This window comes from Phyllobates terribilis, unplaced genomic scaffold (assembly GCF_046119375.1).
Source record: "Phyllobates terribilis strain yellow unplaced genomic scaffold, ASM4611937v1 Scaffold_13__5_contigs__length_258822181, whole genome shotgun sequence".
NCBI lineage: Eukaryota > Metazoa > Chordata > Amphibia > Anura > Dendrobatidae > Phyllobates > Phyllobates terribilis.
In genome coordinates, this window is record NW_027362773.1 from 111,231,629 (window position 1) to 111,247,903 (window position 16,275).

A 16,275-nucleotide genomic window follows, 5' to 3' on the forward strand; every position below is an offset into this window, starting at 1 on the left:
AATTTATTTCAGTTCTTCAATCCAAAAAGTGAAACTCATCTACTATATAATTGTCTTATCCTGTCTGTCTGTCTGTCCTGGAAATCCCGGGTCGCTGATTGGTCCGGCCGCGGCCAATCAGCGATGCGGCATTTCTGAAAAACATGGCGGGCGTTAGCGGCTCATGTGCGGCACGGAGGTCAGCGGCGATGCAGCCGGCTACTCGCAGCATAAGTCCCCCGACCGCAAGCGCCGCTGACCTACATGCGGCTATCGTCGGGAGATCAGCTGCTACGGCCGCTTATCTCCCGAGGACAAGTGTGACACCCCTCCCCTCCTCTCCTCTTCCCTCCCCTCCTCTCCCGTCCCTCCCCCCGCTCGATCAGGACCCCGGCACCCGGCGTCATACTTACCCCTCCCCTCCCCTCCTCTCCTCTCCTCTCCCGTCCCCTCTCCTCCCGTCCTTCCCCTCTCCTCCCGTCCCTCCCCCCGCTCGATCAGGACCCCGGCACCGGCGTCATACTTACCCCTCCCCGTGCCTCCGCAGCAGCTCCTGTGTCTTCCGCTGATGCTCTGTGACGTGTCAGGTCAGAGGGCGCGGTGACGTCTTTACACCGCGCTCTCTCCTGACCGGTCACAGCGTCAACATGCCAGAGTCCAGAGAAGCAGCTGAGAAGGGAGGGGAGTATTGGATTTTTTTTTTTTGTATGGGGCCATAGGGGACCTGCATGGGGCACTATGGGAGGATGGATATACAGGGAATATGACTTCCTGCATGGGGCATTATATGGGGGGGAGAGGTGACATCCTACATGGGGCATTATATGGGGGGGGAGAGGTGACATCCTACATGGGGCATTATATGGGGGAGAGGTGACATCCTGCATGGGGCATTATATGGGGGAGAGGTGACATCCTGCATGGGGCATTATATGGGGGGAGAGGTCACATCCTACATGGGGCATTATATGGGGGGGGAGAGGTAACATCCTACATAGGGCATTATATGGGGGAGAGGTGACATCCTGCATGGGGCATTATATGGGGGGAGAGGTCACATCCTGCATGGGGCATTATATGGGGGGAGAAGTCACATCCTACATGGGGCATTATATGGGGGGGAAGAGGTGACATCCTACATGGGGCATTATATGGGGGGAAGAGGTGACATCCTGCATGGGGCATTATATGGGGGGAGAGGTGACATCCTGCATGGGGCATTATATGGGGGGAGAGGTGACATCCTGCATGGGGCATTATATGGGGGGAGAGGTGACATCCTGCATGGGGCATTATATGGGGGGGAGAGTTGACATCCTGCATGGGGCATTATATGGGGGGGAAGAGTTGACATCCTGCATGGGGCATTATATGGGGGGGAAGAGGTGACATCCTACATGGGGCATTATATGGGGGGAGAGGTGACATCCTGCATGGGGCATTATATACGGGGGATGTGACTTCCTGCATGGGGCATTATAAAGGAGGGTCGGAAGACATATGCTAGAATAACCGATGCGTTAGAATCGGGCCACCATCTAGTATATTATATAGAGTCATTACAAACAGAGTGATCTATTTCAAGTGTTTATTTCTGTTAATGTTGATGATTATGGCTTACAACCAATGAAAACACAAAACTCGTTATCTCAGTAAATTTAAATAATTAACAAAAACACCTGCAAATGCTTCCTAAGCGTTTAAAAGGGTCCTTTAGTCTGTTTCAGTAGGTTCCACAATCATAGGAAAGACTGCTGACTTGACAGATGTCCAAAAGGCAGTGATTGACACTAAGTGAATGCAAAGTAAATTTTGCATTTCATTTGGAAATCAAGGTCTTAGAGTCTGGAGGAAGAGTGGAGAGGACACAATCCAAGCTGCTGGAGGTCTAGTGTGAAGTTTCCACAATCAGTGATGGTTTGGGGAGCCATGTCATCTGCTGGTGTAGGTCCACTGTGTTTTATCAAGACCAAAGTCAGCGCAGCCGTCTACCAGGACATTTTACAGCACTTCATGCTTCCCTCTGCCGACAAGCTTTTTGGAGATGGAAATGTCATTCTCCAGCAGGACTTGGCCCCTGTCCACACTGCCCAAAGTGCCAATACCTGGTTTACACACAACAGTATCACTGTGCTTGATTGGCAGCAAACTCGCCTGACCTTAACCCCATAGAGAATCTATTATAATCTATGGGGTATTGTCAAGAGGAAGATGAGAGACACCAGACCCAACAATGCAGACGAGCTGAAGGCTGCTATCAAAGCCACCTGGGCTTCCATAACACCTCAGCAGTGCCACAGGCTGATCGCCTCCATGCCACATTGCCGGATTGATGCAGTAATTGATGCAAAAGGAGCCTCGACCAAGTATTGAGGGCATTTACTGAACGTACATTTCAGTAGGCCAACATTTCGGATTTTAAAATCATTTTTCAAGCTGTTGTTATAAAGTATTCTAATTTACTGAGATAATGGCTTTTGTGTTCTCATTGGCTGTAATCCATAATTTTCAACATTAACAGAAATAAAGACTTGGAATAGATCACTCTGTAATGACTCTATATAATATATGAGTGTCACTTTTTGTATTGAAGAACTGAAATAAATTAACTTTTTGATGATATTCTAATTTTGTGAGATGCACCTGTAGTTGGGACAGGCAGCACAGCACTTGCTGTACAGTTATCAAATGTCTTTCCAAGAACTACTACTAGTATAAAATAACATGTACGCGCTTCTTCTTTTCCCAGTAATCCAGCATTAGTACTCTGGCAGACCTTCCTGCCTTTGCAAAAGAGATCAGTATGTGACCACTTCAGCCAGTGTGTGGCTACTGCAGTCATGTGCTGAACTACTGGCATTAGGGCTACTTAGTGACCGCAGCCATGATGCCATTATTGCATCAAGAGGGCTGACGAAAACCTTAATGCTACTGTAGGTTAACGGGGGAAGATGAGAAATGTTTATTTTAATATATATACATATATGAAAGTTGGATAAGCCCTTCAAATAAAGTCCTATTTACTTTGAGTCGACTGTGGCGGATAAACAAGTGACAATCTGCTACATGCAAGCCAATGGGCAGTTTTTTAATAGCCTGTCCGGACAGGTCGACCCGAATCCTATGTGCGCACACAGAACAATTGTAAACCGGCAGCACATGTCCTGTTTACAAAGGACTGTTGATTTTTTTTTTTTTTATTGCTGGCATGAACAAGTGCTTTGCTTATTTGTGGAGAGATCGCTGTCATGTTTATACAACTGAAAAATTGATCACGATTATTGGCTCATTTAAATGAGTAATGAAAAACAACGTCCCAGTAATGAGTCCAAACATACTGTTAATATTGTTTTCATTGTTTAACACCACTTCAGCACCCTGCAGCTGTCCTTGTAGAGTGTTATTGTTTCCCTCTATGCCTATATTTACCATGATGCAGAGCTGTATCTGTCCCACAGCTTACTCAGCGCTTGCCCACTCCACCTGCAAAGCACCATCCTGAGGCTCCCATACAGGCTCAAGATGGATAGACCATTGCACACACAGATTCTGCCTTTTAACATTTCTCCCTATTCACCTAGTTTGTGCTTTGTTGACATTCTTGTAATCCGTAATGTTCCAGGTGCTGACACTGGCCCCCCACACAGGCTTGGAGTACTGTATGAGAGCATTGAGTCATATAGTGGATTGTGTGTATTATAATGTAATCCAGCGTCTCTGGCCAAAGTCACAGGTTGCTCAGATTACTTCTGTGTGGAGTCAGCAATGTCTCTGTGCTTCCTCCCTGTGCACATCCCCAGTCACTGTAAACTTGCTGATGATCACAGGTTTTCCATTGGTCTTCAAGGGAGGAATTGCTGCACAAAGAATAATGAAAATATTTGAATAACTTGTTGGGATGAGGCATCTTTACATACGACATATATACAACCTTTGTTTCTTTTCCAGGAAAGTATTAAAACACGAGAGTGAAACTACAGGGGCCCTCATGACCTTCTTCTTGGCATTGGGACTGTCAGTAGGAGCGGGGTTATCCTTCGGCTTCAAAGTACTTTTATAAGTAGAAGACTTGAATCTCCATCTACAGATACAATAGTCCTCCTATCCTGACCCTCAGTCGTGTCCTGCAAGGGAGAAATCTGCACTGATCTCGGCTGTTTACTGCTTTCTTATAGTGTTTGTTTTATTTTTTTTGTTTTTTTCCTTTATTTTACTTCTTTTCAGTTTATTGTCTCTCATCTTTAATGATCATTGCTGCTACATTTTTATACATAAGAAGACTATCCTTAAAGTGGTATTCCCATCTCCAAGATCCTATCCCAATATGTAGTAGGTATAATAATATATAATATTCGCAAATACCTCCAGTTACAAATGTAGTATAGCCCTTGAGATAAGCTACTTCACATGCCCCATGTGCAGGGCATTGCAGTAGCTTAGGTATCCATGGTTATGATCACTCATAGTGACAGTTAGCTGTTACCTTAGGTATCCATGGTTACGACCATTACTGCAATGCCCAGCACATGGAGTAAGCGACATAGCTTATCAGAAAAACTATACTACATTTTTAATTGGAGGTATTTGCTATTATTATTACATATATTAAATATTGGGATAGGATCTTGGAGATGAGAATACCCCTTTAAACTATTTTTGTTCACAAATTCAGACCTGAAGCCATTTTTTGGGGTTATTTTTTTAGGTGTAATATTGAAAATAGGAATGCGCATGTAGCATCTTGGAAACTACAGTCTGCTAAATTGTATATTATCTATAGACTTTTTATCACAAAACGTGCTTGAAAAAAAGCATCAGATGATCAAATACCATTTCCTTCTCAAGAATTGCTCTAGAAATTGTATGAGAAGAACTTTATCCTGTCTGCTACTATTGTAGCTGATTGACCATGAGTCACAATGTCGGTGTCCGGGATCAAAATGACCACAATTGATCAGAACGTCTTGCAGAGTTGGTTCTCTCATCTTCCAGGTCTTAAATGGTCCACATGAATCTATTTTTGGTGTCAATAGAGATTAGTTCTACGGGAAAAAGTGTAAGCAAGTGACCTGGGGATGTGTGCTGGGAATGTTCACACAGGATGGATAATCTGCTGATTTTACGTCTTTATTTTCCAAACTTAAATACAGTAGCAACAAAATGAGATGAGATTGTGCCAAACTCCATCTATACATTGCGAGAAAAATCAGCGCAGAAGTTGACCTGTGAAATCCATGAAAAAATTTCAGCAAAATCTGCGTGCAAGTTTTTGCCATGGATTCACAGTAGATTTTTTTTTTTTTTCATTTTTTTCTGCTCAGTTTTCATCCCATGTAGATGTACCCTACTCATAGCACTGCGTTTTACAGTACCAGGGTGACACGTGAGATTTTATGACGTACGTACTTCTTCCAGGTTGTGGACACACTGCTTACAGATACTGCCCTGTAAATCCACCTTGAAGCCGGATCCACATGTCCCGTGTACAAATGGCAATTTCCGGACAGACTACGCATCACCAGACCTGAACTATGACTGAAATTATTGGTTCAGCTTGTTGGTCAGGGTCGGTCCAGAAATCGCTGCCTATGATGAATGTGAATGCGGCCCAAGTCTGATGGGGGCTACACAAGAATATATCTTCACCCTGTTCCCTCTGATACAGGATCTATATCTCCCTGCACACTTGCAGCTCTATTTAAAGTTTTTAGCAATAAACTTGTAAAATGTACATTTTTATCTTTATTACTTTAGCTAATTTTATTTATAGGATTTTAAAGGGAGCAAATCCAATTTTATTTTTAGGACTTTTTTTTTTTAGTTGTCGGGTTGGAAAGGGAACACACTGAATAGTGATGGGTAGTTGTTAATGAATATATAAGTACTTTCCAACGCTTGTATTATAAGCTCCTTTCCATTTACTGCTGCTGTAGTATTGATGCAACATTCATATATTGTGTGTAAAATGCTTAATATTATACTTTTTATCTTATCCTGTTATATTAGATGGCTCTGGTCTCACCCAAATCAACACAAGTACATATGTCATGTCCCTGTTACATGTAGGATTCACGAGATTGAACCTTATAGATGCGTGTCAGTGGAGTAGATGGAGGTCCAGGGTAGAGGAGATACTTCCATGACTTTTTACATGGAGCACTTCAGTACCATCGACCCGGGTATATAATACAATGTAGTGGAGCTTCAGTCACCAGTGTATGGGATACTACTCTGTATCATAGGATGTTGCTGTTACAAAGCGGATTAACAACTTCATTTTTGCATTTATTATTTTATGTTAAATGCTCAAAAGTTGGGGGGGGGGAACATTTTATCAGTTTATTTTTATATAAATAAAACATTTTTTTTGTGATAAACCAGTTTCATTGTATGATTTTTAAAACAACCGTTGAGTAATTCCATCCTGTAACGTCTAGATCTGCAGGCCGCACAGGTTGTAAGATCAAAAGTCAAAATAATCATCTTATTCTTTGCAGGGATGGTCCGGACACTGTAGAACTTGTCGCTGCGTATTTTATGAATTTTTTAATATTGGACAAGCTGCAGCATGCACATTTGGAGGAGGAGATCAGCGTCTCTCAGACGTTTCCACCCAGGAGAAGTTAAGAGAGGAATTGCTGAGAGCACATGCTTGTGTTAGCTTTGTAGTCGTACTAGACATGTAGTCAGCGGTGCAAAATGATGCTGCCTTTCTCCACATATCAGGGAGAAAAAGTAGTATGAGGCGTCTCTTATTCTATAGCTTCATCGTTTCCTAACAGATTACATAATGCAAATTCTTAGCTGTACGCTTGTTTTTATCAGTAAAATGGGTTATACGTAAGAGCTGAGTAACTTATCATAGGATACGGTCTTATCAACACATCCAGCCGGGCCAGACCTGGTATAGTGATCTGCAGACGTATATAGGAGTAAGAGCTATGACGTTCAGGGATGCCTTCTGCTACATGGGTGGGGAATTCATGCCTGACAGCTGCACACAAGTCATTAAGATTACATGCTCATTGACATCTGTAGTATTGTATTGATGAGGCCTCATTCACACGTCTAATTATTCCACGTACAAGAAAAAGGACTGATAAAATAGTTTAAAAACATACAAAAAAAGTTAATGTCTGCTCACCACCTCCTGGAGCGCACGGATCCTGCTGTGCGGCAAGTTTTCAGAACTTAGAAAGGAATAAATCTAGCGCTATAAGTCCATAAAAAATCAATTTTTCATTTATTTCATAGCTTCGAATAGTATAAAATCAATTAAGTCACAGTCCACACATTAAAAACATACGCGTTTCGATGCAAAGCAGTGCGTCTTATCTCCTCTTCCCACAATCGTATACAAGACTTCTCCCGTGCATCCCCCTTACTCTGGAACTCTACTGCCTACTGTGGAAACCTTCAAAAGGAAGCTGGAGACCCACCTCTTCCTACAAGCCTACAACATGCAGTAACCCTCGCTCCACCATACTGCTGCGCGACCAGCTCTACCCTCACCTACTGTATCCTCACCCATCCCTTGTAGATTGTGAGCCCTCACTGGCAGGGTCCTCGCTCCTCCTCGACCAGTTGCCGTCACATTGTGTTCAAGATTATTGTAATTGTTCTTGTATGTATACCCCCTTTCTCACATGTAAAGCGCCATGGAATAAATGGCGCTATAATAATAAAATGCAAGTGATTCTTCAAAGATTAATAGGAAAAAAACAAAAGTAGAAAAAAAAAATAAGGGCTAATGATATGGGGACCCTTCATCCTGCTCTACCGGATCTATCGTGTGACCGATAACGCACCCTCTGTTGTGACGGGAAGAAATGCTCTGCGTGCCGCTCTATCCCTCCTGTAATATCCTGTGGAATAGGAGATTATTTTTACTATATACTTAAAATATTGAAGTATAACACTATATAGTACAAGCGATCAAATGGTTTCCGATTCTAGTGATGACTAATAATAAAAAAAAGGTTGCATGAAAAAGTTATTAAAAATATTAACTTTTTTTTATTAACACAGCACATAAAAGATTGAGATACTACCTTTTCTCCAACTGAAAATGAATAAAAAAAAATAAGTGTGTGTACGCACACGCACACACGCACACGCACACGCACACGCACACACACACACACACACACACACACACACACACACACACACACACACACACACACACACACACACACTTGGCATCATTGTATCTGTAAAAGTCCGGTTTTTGAAAATCTAAAATAACCAACAAGATGAATGAAATAAAAAAATGTTTTTCATTTTCGCACCTCCTTAAAAAATGAAATGAAAAAAGTTAATAAAATGTATTAGGTTTCCCAAAATGATACTAGTAAAAACACCACCTCACCATGCAAAAAAATAAGACCTTACACCCAGGGCTGTGGAGTGAAGTCATTGTCTATTTTGGTGGAGTCACAGTGGGTATAAAATGGACAGACTCCTACAATCTATAATAAATTGGGTTCAGTAGTACAATGCCGGATGTGCTGTAAATCTTTTCATAAGAATTTGGGAAAGTTATGAAATATCCTATAAATGTCTGTTCTGTTCCTGATCTAAGGATCTTGGCTTTTAGTTGAGATAAATGTGTGCTGCACTTTATGTACACGCTCAGCAGTGAGACAGGGCTGTGGAGTTGGAGGTATAGCTTACCGACTCCATAGCCCTGCTTACACCAGGGGTGTGCAAAATTTTTTGGTCCAAGGACCACATTGCCATATTGAACCAATCCCAAGGGCTTCAAAAAAATGTAAAGGGGTAATTACATGAATACATCACCAGAACAACAGTTAGTACATTAATACATCCCCAGAACCAAGTTTTTGAGAGTTTCTGCTAACAAAAAAAATTAGCGTGAACACACGCTAACTTAAACAGAGTTTTTGGAGCAGAAACTCGCCAAATCCTCCTCATAATACAGGCACCACGGTACTGATGAGTCGCAGGCAGTATGACATATTTACATCCAGGTACCTGTTCTGATTGAAGTCGATCTTTTCTTCTCCATTTTGTCCAGACGCCATGATGAGGTTCTGTGCCCAAAGTTTGTCTCTGCAGACATCCCTCTTCTTGGTCTTCAACAGCACTTCCCAACACGGTGCCCTTAAAAATAAAAGTATCATTATACTGCCCCATAAATAATTGCCCATCATTATGCTTCCTGCATAAAATATCCCCCTCATATTGCCCCTCTCAATAATATCCCCCACACTGCCCCTCTATAATATGTCCCCGCCCATACTGCCCCTCTCCATAATGTCCACCCTCAAAGCCCCTCCATAATATAACCCTACTCTGCCCCTCTCCATAATATACTCCCCCATACTGCCCCTCTATAATATACTCCCCCATACTGCCCCTCTCCATAATGTCTACCCTCACAGCCCCTCCATAATATACCCCTACACTGCCCCACTCCATAATAAACCCCCCACACTGCCCCTCTCCATAATATACCCCCTCTATATAATAAACCGCCACACTGTCCCTCTCTATAACATCACCCCAAACTGCCTCTTTCCCTATCTCCCCAACAATGCCTCTCTGCATATTGTCCCCACTGCCCCTTGCTATACTATGCCCCCTATCACAATCTGCCAATTGCCCCATAATGTCCTCCATTGCCCCTTTATGTGCCCTTCCCCTGGCCCTGTCATCTAAAATAAAAGCATATTTCTTCAGCTCATCCATAGAGCGCTTTACCTGCCCGACGTCTCACCAGCGTGCTGACCTCATTTTTTTCTTTCACTAAAATATAAAAATAAAGGATACAAGTTTGGTATCGCTGTGGGGAAAGAGTCGGGAGTGTTTTTTTTTAAATAAAGTATTTTTTTTTTTCTTTTTATTACTGGGTTGGTAATGGGGGTGTCTGATAGACACCTCTCAATTAGTAACACCAGGGCTAGATGCCAGCTGTGGTTTTGGACAATTCACAGCTGACATCAACCCCAACTACGCTTACCCCGATTGCCACCGCACCAGTGCAATCGGGAAGAGCTACTGTGATGCGCCACTTCTGGGGCGGCTGCAGACTGGTATTTTTAGGCGGGGAACCATGGACCTTCCCAGCCTGATAATATCAGCTCACAGCTGTCTGCTTTACCTTTGCCCGATTCCAGCTGAGGAAAAACTTCTGATGAGCACTGCCTCATTGAATAACATTGGTGCGAGCGCAATGCAATTTTTTTTTTTTATCACATTGCACTCCGCGTATTTATACGCCGATGTGAGCGAACCCCTAACCCCATTATTTTCTGGCTATTCGTCTCCATGATGGCAGGCGCTGATCTTGGCTTTGGGGAACACTATCCCCCCGGTCGTAGAGCACGGCCACACATATGGACCAACTGCATCATGTGTTAGGGAGCGCAGGTTTGCATGGAAAAAAATAAGCGAATGCGCTAGTGTGGTTAATGCGCTAGTGTGGTTAATGCGCTAGTGTGGTTAATGCGCTAGTGTGGTTAATGCGCTAGTGTGGTTGGATTTATGCTCTGGACCAGTACCTGTAATTATGGGCTCACAGACGGGATGTGGATGAGGCCAGTGTGCAGAGACTGCTCCGAGAAGGCTCCAGGACAAAATCATGCAATGTCAGTGAATAAAATGGCAGTTGGCGCTATTGCAAAAAAATCTATTATCTTTTTTATAACTTTCAGGTCACGATGTTCCCCCATATACTAACATTACGCTGTGATGCAGCAGTAAGGGCGAGTGTCGTCCCCAAATCACTGTGTATCTCCAGTCCAGTGGGTGCAATAAGGGCCGCTGCTACCGTCATTAATGGTTTTTACCCATATGAAAAAAGACTAATTCTAAAAAAAAAAAAAAAAAAAGGAAATATAAAAGAACTCGACGAGGATGGGATTCGAACCCACGCGTGCAGAGCACAATGGATTAGCAGTCCATCGCCTTAACCACTCGGCCACCTCGTCTGATGAGTTCAGCACAGCTTCTCCTTCTCTCACATAGCTGTGTCTGTAGTCACGCACTCACCCTCAGCCAGTGGTGTAATCGGCCGCTTCCTTCTATTCTCCTCTATTGCTTCCTATGCTCCGTCCAGCTGTAGATTCCCAGCCATTCTACACGCCTTTATCTTGCGCTTTCTCTTTCGGGACAGCAGAGGGCGCTCTGAATTTAACGATAACATGCGCAGATGATTCTTCCCTTCCTGCTGGGGCATGATGGGTCGTGGGCGGAGCATCTCGTGTACGTCAGCACGTCGGCGTGTAGTTCTCACTCAGATGCGAATGACTGCAGCTGGAGGCGTCACGGTGAGGTGTGATGAGAGGGGGCTGCAGGGTGAAGTGTGAGTGCGGCCGGTCCTGAGTGGTGGTGGCCGCAGGGGGAGCAGGTCCTGAGTGGTGGTGGCCGCAGGGGGCGCTGTTCCTGGCCTCTCTTGCAGTGCTGGGTGCAGAGCAGTGTGATGGGTGCACCCCACCAGCTGTCAGTCTCTTTCTACAAGGACAGGGGTTGATTTTACACCATAAGTGGGACTCAAACCCCCCACCCCCCAAAAAAGGGGCAATGCCAACTGCGGTGCGTTGCTCCTTTTTCCGTGTGGTCCTAGTCGCCCTCCTCCTCGTCGCGCTCCTCCAGCTCCTCTACCTCTCGCTTCTTTCTAACCTCCATGGACAGCAGCAGCAGCGCTCTGCCCACCCAGTACTGGCGGGCACACCCCGGGCAGAGCCAAGATGGCAGCGGGAGCAGAAGGACCACCTGAAAGCAGTGCTGGCGTCCGGTGGCGTCCTAGATACCGGGGGACAGTACCGCATTTATCGCCATCTTTTGGCCCGTGAAGCTGCGCAGTCTAAAGATTTGGCGTTGGCGTCTCACGCCAGCCTGAGTAACCTGTGGCATCTGCAGGAGCTGGTACAGCGGTGGGATGGTCGGATCTCATTAGCGCTGTTTGCATCTAGCGGTGCCCAGGTGAAACTAGCCACTGTGCTGACCTATACCCTTGCCCAGCTGTGCCCGTCAGTGAGGCAGAGGGTATCCGTCCATCTGGTGTGCCAGTCCGGAGATTCAGCCGTCTTCTCGGAACAAGATGATGCAGCTGAGTTTGCCCATCTTCAGACCTGTCAGGCCGTCTTCGCCAAGGCAGCGAATCTGGGCACAAATATAATAAACTATGCAGGGAACACATCTTACCCCAACAACCTGCTACGAAACGTCGCCAGGGGCGGAACGGGCAATGCAGCCTTTGTACTGGTGCTCGATATCGATATGGTGCCCAGTCAGGGGCTGAGATCAGGCTTTTTAGATCTGGCCGCTCAGGGGGTTGATCCTCACCTGGTATTTGTGGTGCCAGCCTTTGAAATTAGACATACTAGGCGGCTGCCTGGCACCAAGGAGGAATTGCTGCGACTGTATCAGGTGGGAGAAGTGCGAGCGTTTTATGAGGAGTTGTGCCCACGATGCCAAGCACCTACTAACTATTCAGTCTGGCTAAACCTACCGGAGAAGGACACTTCTGGCAGACTGGCGGTTGCCTATGTGGTGGAGTGGAGAGATCCCTGGGAACCGTTCTATATCGGGAGTAAGGATGTGCCAGCCTACGACGAGAGGTTCAAGCAGTACGGATTTAACAGGATCAGTCAGGTAAGGTTCAGATAGATTTTATAAACACTGTGGTTTCTGTTTGGGGGCAAGTTGAAGGGAGTGTCCACTACTGTGATGCCCTTAGGGTAGGTCCTCAATATATGTTTAATGGGGGTCCGACAGCTGATACCTCTGGCAATTGCCAGATGTAAAGGGTGTATGGAGTGGAGCAAAACAGCGCTGCACACCGTGTAGTGGCTGCTGCCAGGTACTGCAGGTCAGCTCCTATTCACCTGAATGTGATCTGAGATCCAGTGCCCAGAGCTGGCTACTATACATTGAACGGAGCTGTGCTGTTCGCTAAGTACACGGTATACATCCAGCCATCGCTGGAGCTAATAACTGCTGATTGTGGGGGTGCCACCTGTGTGACCCCAACTAATCTAATATTTATGACCTATTGTGTGGGCTTCCCAGTAGTGGGCTTCTTCCCAATCTAAGATGTTAGAGTGCATCCTAGATTAGGTGCAGGAGTATGAAGAGGATGCCATACAAACCTGGTGCCAGCTGTGTTATACAGCCAGCACCGACTTCTTATAACAGCAACCAGAGGTGACATTAATTGCTGTCATTTAACCATTTTGGTGCTGCTGTCATTTTATCACAGCGGCGTTGAATTAGTTGTGATCGGTCTGCGTTGTTGGGGGGGGGGGGGTTGTCTACTGAAGGCTCCAGATGCCGTTATCCTTGTACTCCCATGAAGCCCACCCTGTGTTATATACTACAGTATATAAAGACCACAGGATCAATTTCTCTAGGGAGATTTTATTAATAAAAAAAAAAAAATGCAAGTTAGTTGAAAACCGTTTTTAAAGATATATAAAAGTCTAAACCGCTCTCCGTTTCCCCAATTTAAAAGTAAATTAAAAAAATAATTTGGCATCACCGCCTGCATAGCTGTCTAATCTGTGAAATGATTAATTCTCTCCTATGCTATACAGAAAATTTAAACTGTCAAAATTGGTGTTTTTCGATCATCTCATCTTTAAAAAAAAATACGGTCATGAGCTCTGACAGTATCTTTGCTTTTTTTCCTGTAGGCTTGTGAGCTGAATATGGCCGGCTTCTCCTTTGCGGTCCTGGACTCTGCATTTTTGCTTCATAAAGGTCATAAGCTTCCCGGAGACTTCCACAGTCAGAAAGAGGAGGAGAACAAAAGAAACCGCTTACTCTACAGGGGCTTCAAGGAGGAGCTGAAGATGAAGTACCCCGATTCCAGCAGACGCTGTTAATAGTATTGATGACCTGGATTGTGTGATGAGTGGGAGATGTAGGTCATGGACTCTGTATTTTTTTAGAATTGTGCGATGGGTCTACATCTAGCAAATCTAGCGACCCCGCCACCCCTCCAATGTGACGTAATATACCTTTTTATTTATTGATGTGTGCGACTACTGAGAATCTGAGACTGCATTTATCAGTCAGATCATCCTCCTCCAGTATTCCTGAAGTCTGGTCATCAGTCATTTTTTAGGAGAATGGGTCTTCCTTGTTCCTACTCTCTATAAAAAGTTTTCTTTTTTTTTTTAAAGAAAGTTTTCAGTGTTAGACCGGTTACATACAACTAAAACATTTACTGAACTGAACACTCCGGGAGAGCCGCCGGCGGTCCGTCACTGCCTCGGGAAACAGGCCTAGCCTGATAAATGACTGTCGGCCCTCCCTGTATTCATACACCAAGAACCCAATAGTGAAGGAAGGATAACTGCCGCACACAACACAGAAAGTGGGAATATACTTTTTTTTTTTTTTTTTTTTTTTAAAAGGGACTCCGCCAGCGCAGAATGACTGTTCAGACTAAGTCCTACCGCTCAATGCTTCATGGCGGAGCCAATCATTTATATACACCTTCCCACCTGCTTGTTTTCCCACAATCTCCACCTCCTCTTCTTTGACAGCTCTGGCTTCATAGAGCGAGAGAAGGGTTGAAATAAATAGAAACCAAGCAGCAGGAAGGTGTATATAAATGATTGGCTGCACCATGATGCACCGAGCGCCTGTGCTTGGTTTGAACAGTCAATCTGTGATCAGAGTCCCCTTTAATATAAGTATTGCCCGTTGCTCTTTTCTGTATTGTACGATCACTCACCTGAAACATCTCATTTTCCTGCTTTACCACAGCTGAACTTCTGTTATCCTTCTGTATATTTATTCTCTTTTATTTTTTCCTGTCTTTTCTCCTTCTTGTCGGTATACTTGCAGTATTTGGAGCTATAATAAAAAAAAAAAAAAGCTCAATCTAGTTTGTGGGGTTTCTTTGCTTGATTTTTAATAATCACCTTCTTGTTTGTAAAATGTGATCCAGTTGCGTTTACAGCTTATAGAAAACCACAGCACGTTACACAATTGTATGGAAGGGATAACTGTTTTCTGCAAGCTGTTTCATTGTTTTTATTTTTTTCTTATAGAAAAAAAAAAAAACATTATAATCCATTTACACTCGCATGTATTACTGCCCCATGTATCCTCTGAGTTGTACACAACCATAAGCTATGGCTGCTACTAACAGTCCAAACAATAGCCGGCACTCACATCTTCTTAGAACAATTGCTTTATTGATCCAGAAGAATAAAAGGCACAAAAAATGGTTGAACACAACAGCACAAAAAATAAAAATGCAGAAAAGAAATATCCGCTGCGCTCCCAGGCAACATGTCTCACACCTACATGGTCCTTTGTCAAGCCAATGGGTGCCATTCTGCATTTCCAGTTTTCTGTTTTTTCTTTTTCCTTTTGGATTCACATAGATAAATCATTTTTTAGTGAAGTGTTTGTTTATTTCACCCGATCTTGCTTTCTCGAGAATTTATTGTAGGGAACCAAAATTCCGTAATAGTGCCCAGAAATGCTTATTACAGTGCCAGCGCCCTTTTTTTCCCCCTAATGTACAGTGCTTGGCATCCTGCCCTTACTATTTTTAATATGAAAAAATGTAACCTAATCCTGAATGATCACTTTAAATTTGCACCTGAGCGATTTTGTTTTTTTTATTAGTTTACAGAAGAGGCAATAATATCAGTAATGTGTGCTGAAAGAGCAGCTGCCGTTTCTTGCGCTGCTCCACTGCCTCTCCTGCATCGTATGGCTGCAGGTCGTTCTCTTTTGGGCTCACACCTCGGACAGTTAGCTCCTTTGTTACTGTAAGCTGATGAGAGCCTTGTTCTGAGTCTCATAGACTTAAATTTAGCAAGACGACACAGCGTGCGTCGGGAGGTCACAGCTGTTGTCACATGATGCAGGAGAGGTTTAGCGCTGCGCTGGAAACTGCAGAAGACGGCAGACGGGAAGAATTTTAATGCGCACGTTGTACATACGTTATTGATCGCTAACAGAGGGGGCAGTTCATAAAATCCCTGATTTAGCGGTACATTAAAGGGATATTCCCATCTCCACGATCCTATCCCAGTATGTCGTAGGTGTAATAATATTAGAAATGTAGTTCTTCTGATTAGCTATGTTGCTTACCGCATGTTCAGGGCATTGTAGGAGCTTAGGTATCTGTGGTTACGACCACTACTAACTGTCACTAGATGAGTGGCTGTAACCATGGATACCTGACCTGCTGCAACGCCCTGCACCTGGTATAATCAGAAGAACTATACTACATTTCTAATTGGGGGTATTAGCTAATATTATTATTATTATTACACCTACCACATATTGGGATAGCATCTT

The 16,275-nt window shown here is 44.1% G+C and overlaps 2 protein-coding genes, 1 long non-coding RNA gene and 1 other non-coding gene across 11 annotated transcripts in view; 2 read left to right on the forward strand and 2 right to left on the reverse strand.

Annotated features, from left to right (window-relative positions):
- SLC29A2 (solute carrier family 29 member 2) overlaps positions 1 to 4,814 on the forward strand; it is a 43,782-nt gene extending 38,968 nt beyond the window's left edge. For all 7 annotated transcript variants that reach the window (XM_073658421.1, XM_073658417.1, XM_073658422.1 and 4 more), the window contains exon 13: positions 3,928 to 4,814. In XM_073658421.1, the coding sequence (XP_073514522.1) occupies positions 3,928 to 4,039 (112 nt within the window). In that variant the 3' untranslated portion in view covers positions 4,040 to 4,814. The remainder of the gene's footprint in view (positions 1 to 3,927) is intronic.
- Positions 1,585 to 11,206, reverse strand: LOC141173887 (uncharacterized). Of its 2 annotated transcripts, none has more exons than XR_012252703.1 (4): positions 10,996 to 11,206; positions 9,706 to 9,750; positions 8,977 to 9,105; positions 1,585 to 3,836 (listed from the first exon to the last, which is right to left on the reverse strand). It is a non-coding gene; the product is annotated as an uncharacterized lncRNA (long non-coding RNA). The 2 variants fall into 2 exon arrangements; XR_012252704.1 differs by lacking the exon at positions 1,585 to 3,836 and adding an exon at positions 7,048 to 7,844.
- On the reverse strand, positions 10,853 to 10,934 carry TRNAS-GCU (transfer RNA serine (anticodon GCU)). The gene has a single exon. It is a non-coding gene; the product is annotated as a tRNA-Ser (tRNA).
- Positions 11,200 to 14,819, forward strand: B4GAT1 (beta-1,4-glucuronyltransferase 1). Its single transcript, XM_073658423.1, has 2 exons — positions 11,200 to 12,600; positions 13,641 to 14,819. Exons 1-2 carry the CDS (start codon positions 11,527 to 11,529, stop codon positions 13,830 to 13,832), a joined length of 1,266 nt encoding a protein of 421 aa, XP_073514524.1. The 5' UTR covers positions 11,200 to 11,526; the 3' UTR covers positions 13,833 to 14,819.
- Positions 14,820 to 16,275: the final 1,456 nt, after the last annotated feature.

Coding starts and splice junctions, on each gene's coding strand:
- B4GAT1 (XM_073658423.1), top strand. CDS start 11,527: ATGCCAACTGCGGTGCGTTGCTCCTTTTTCCGTGTGGTCCTAGTCGCC. Junction 12,601..13,640: donor GATTTAACAGGATCAGTCAG/GTAAGGTTCAGA, acceptor TTTTTCCTGTAG/GCTTGTGAGCTGAATATGGC.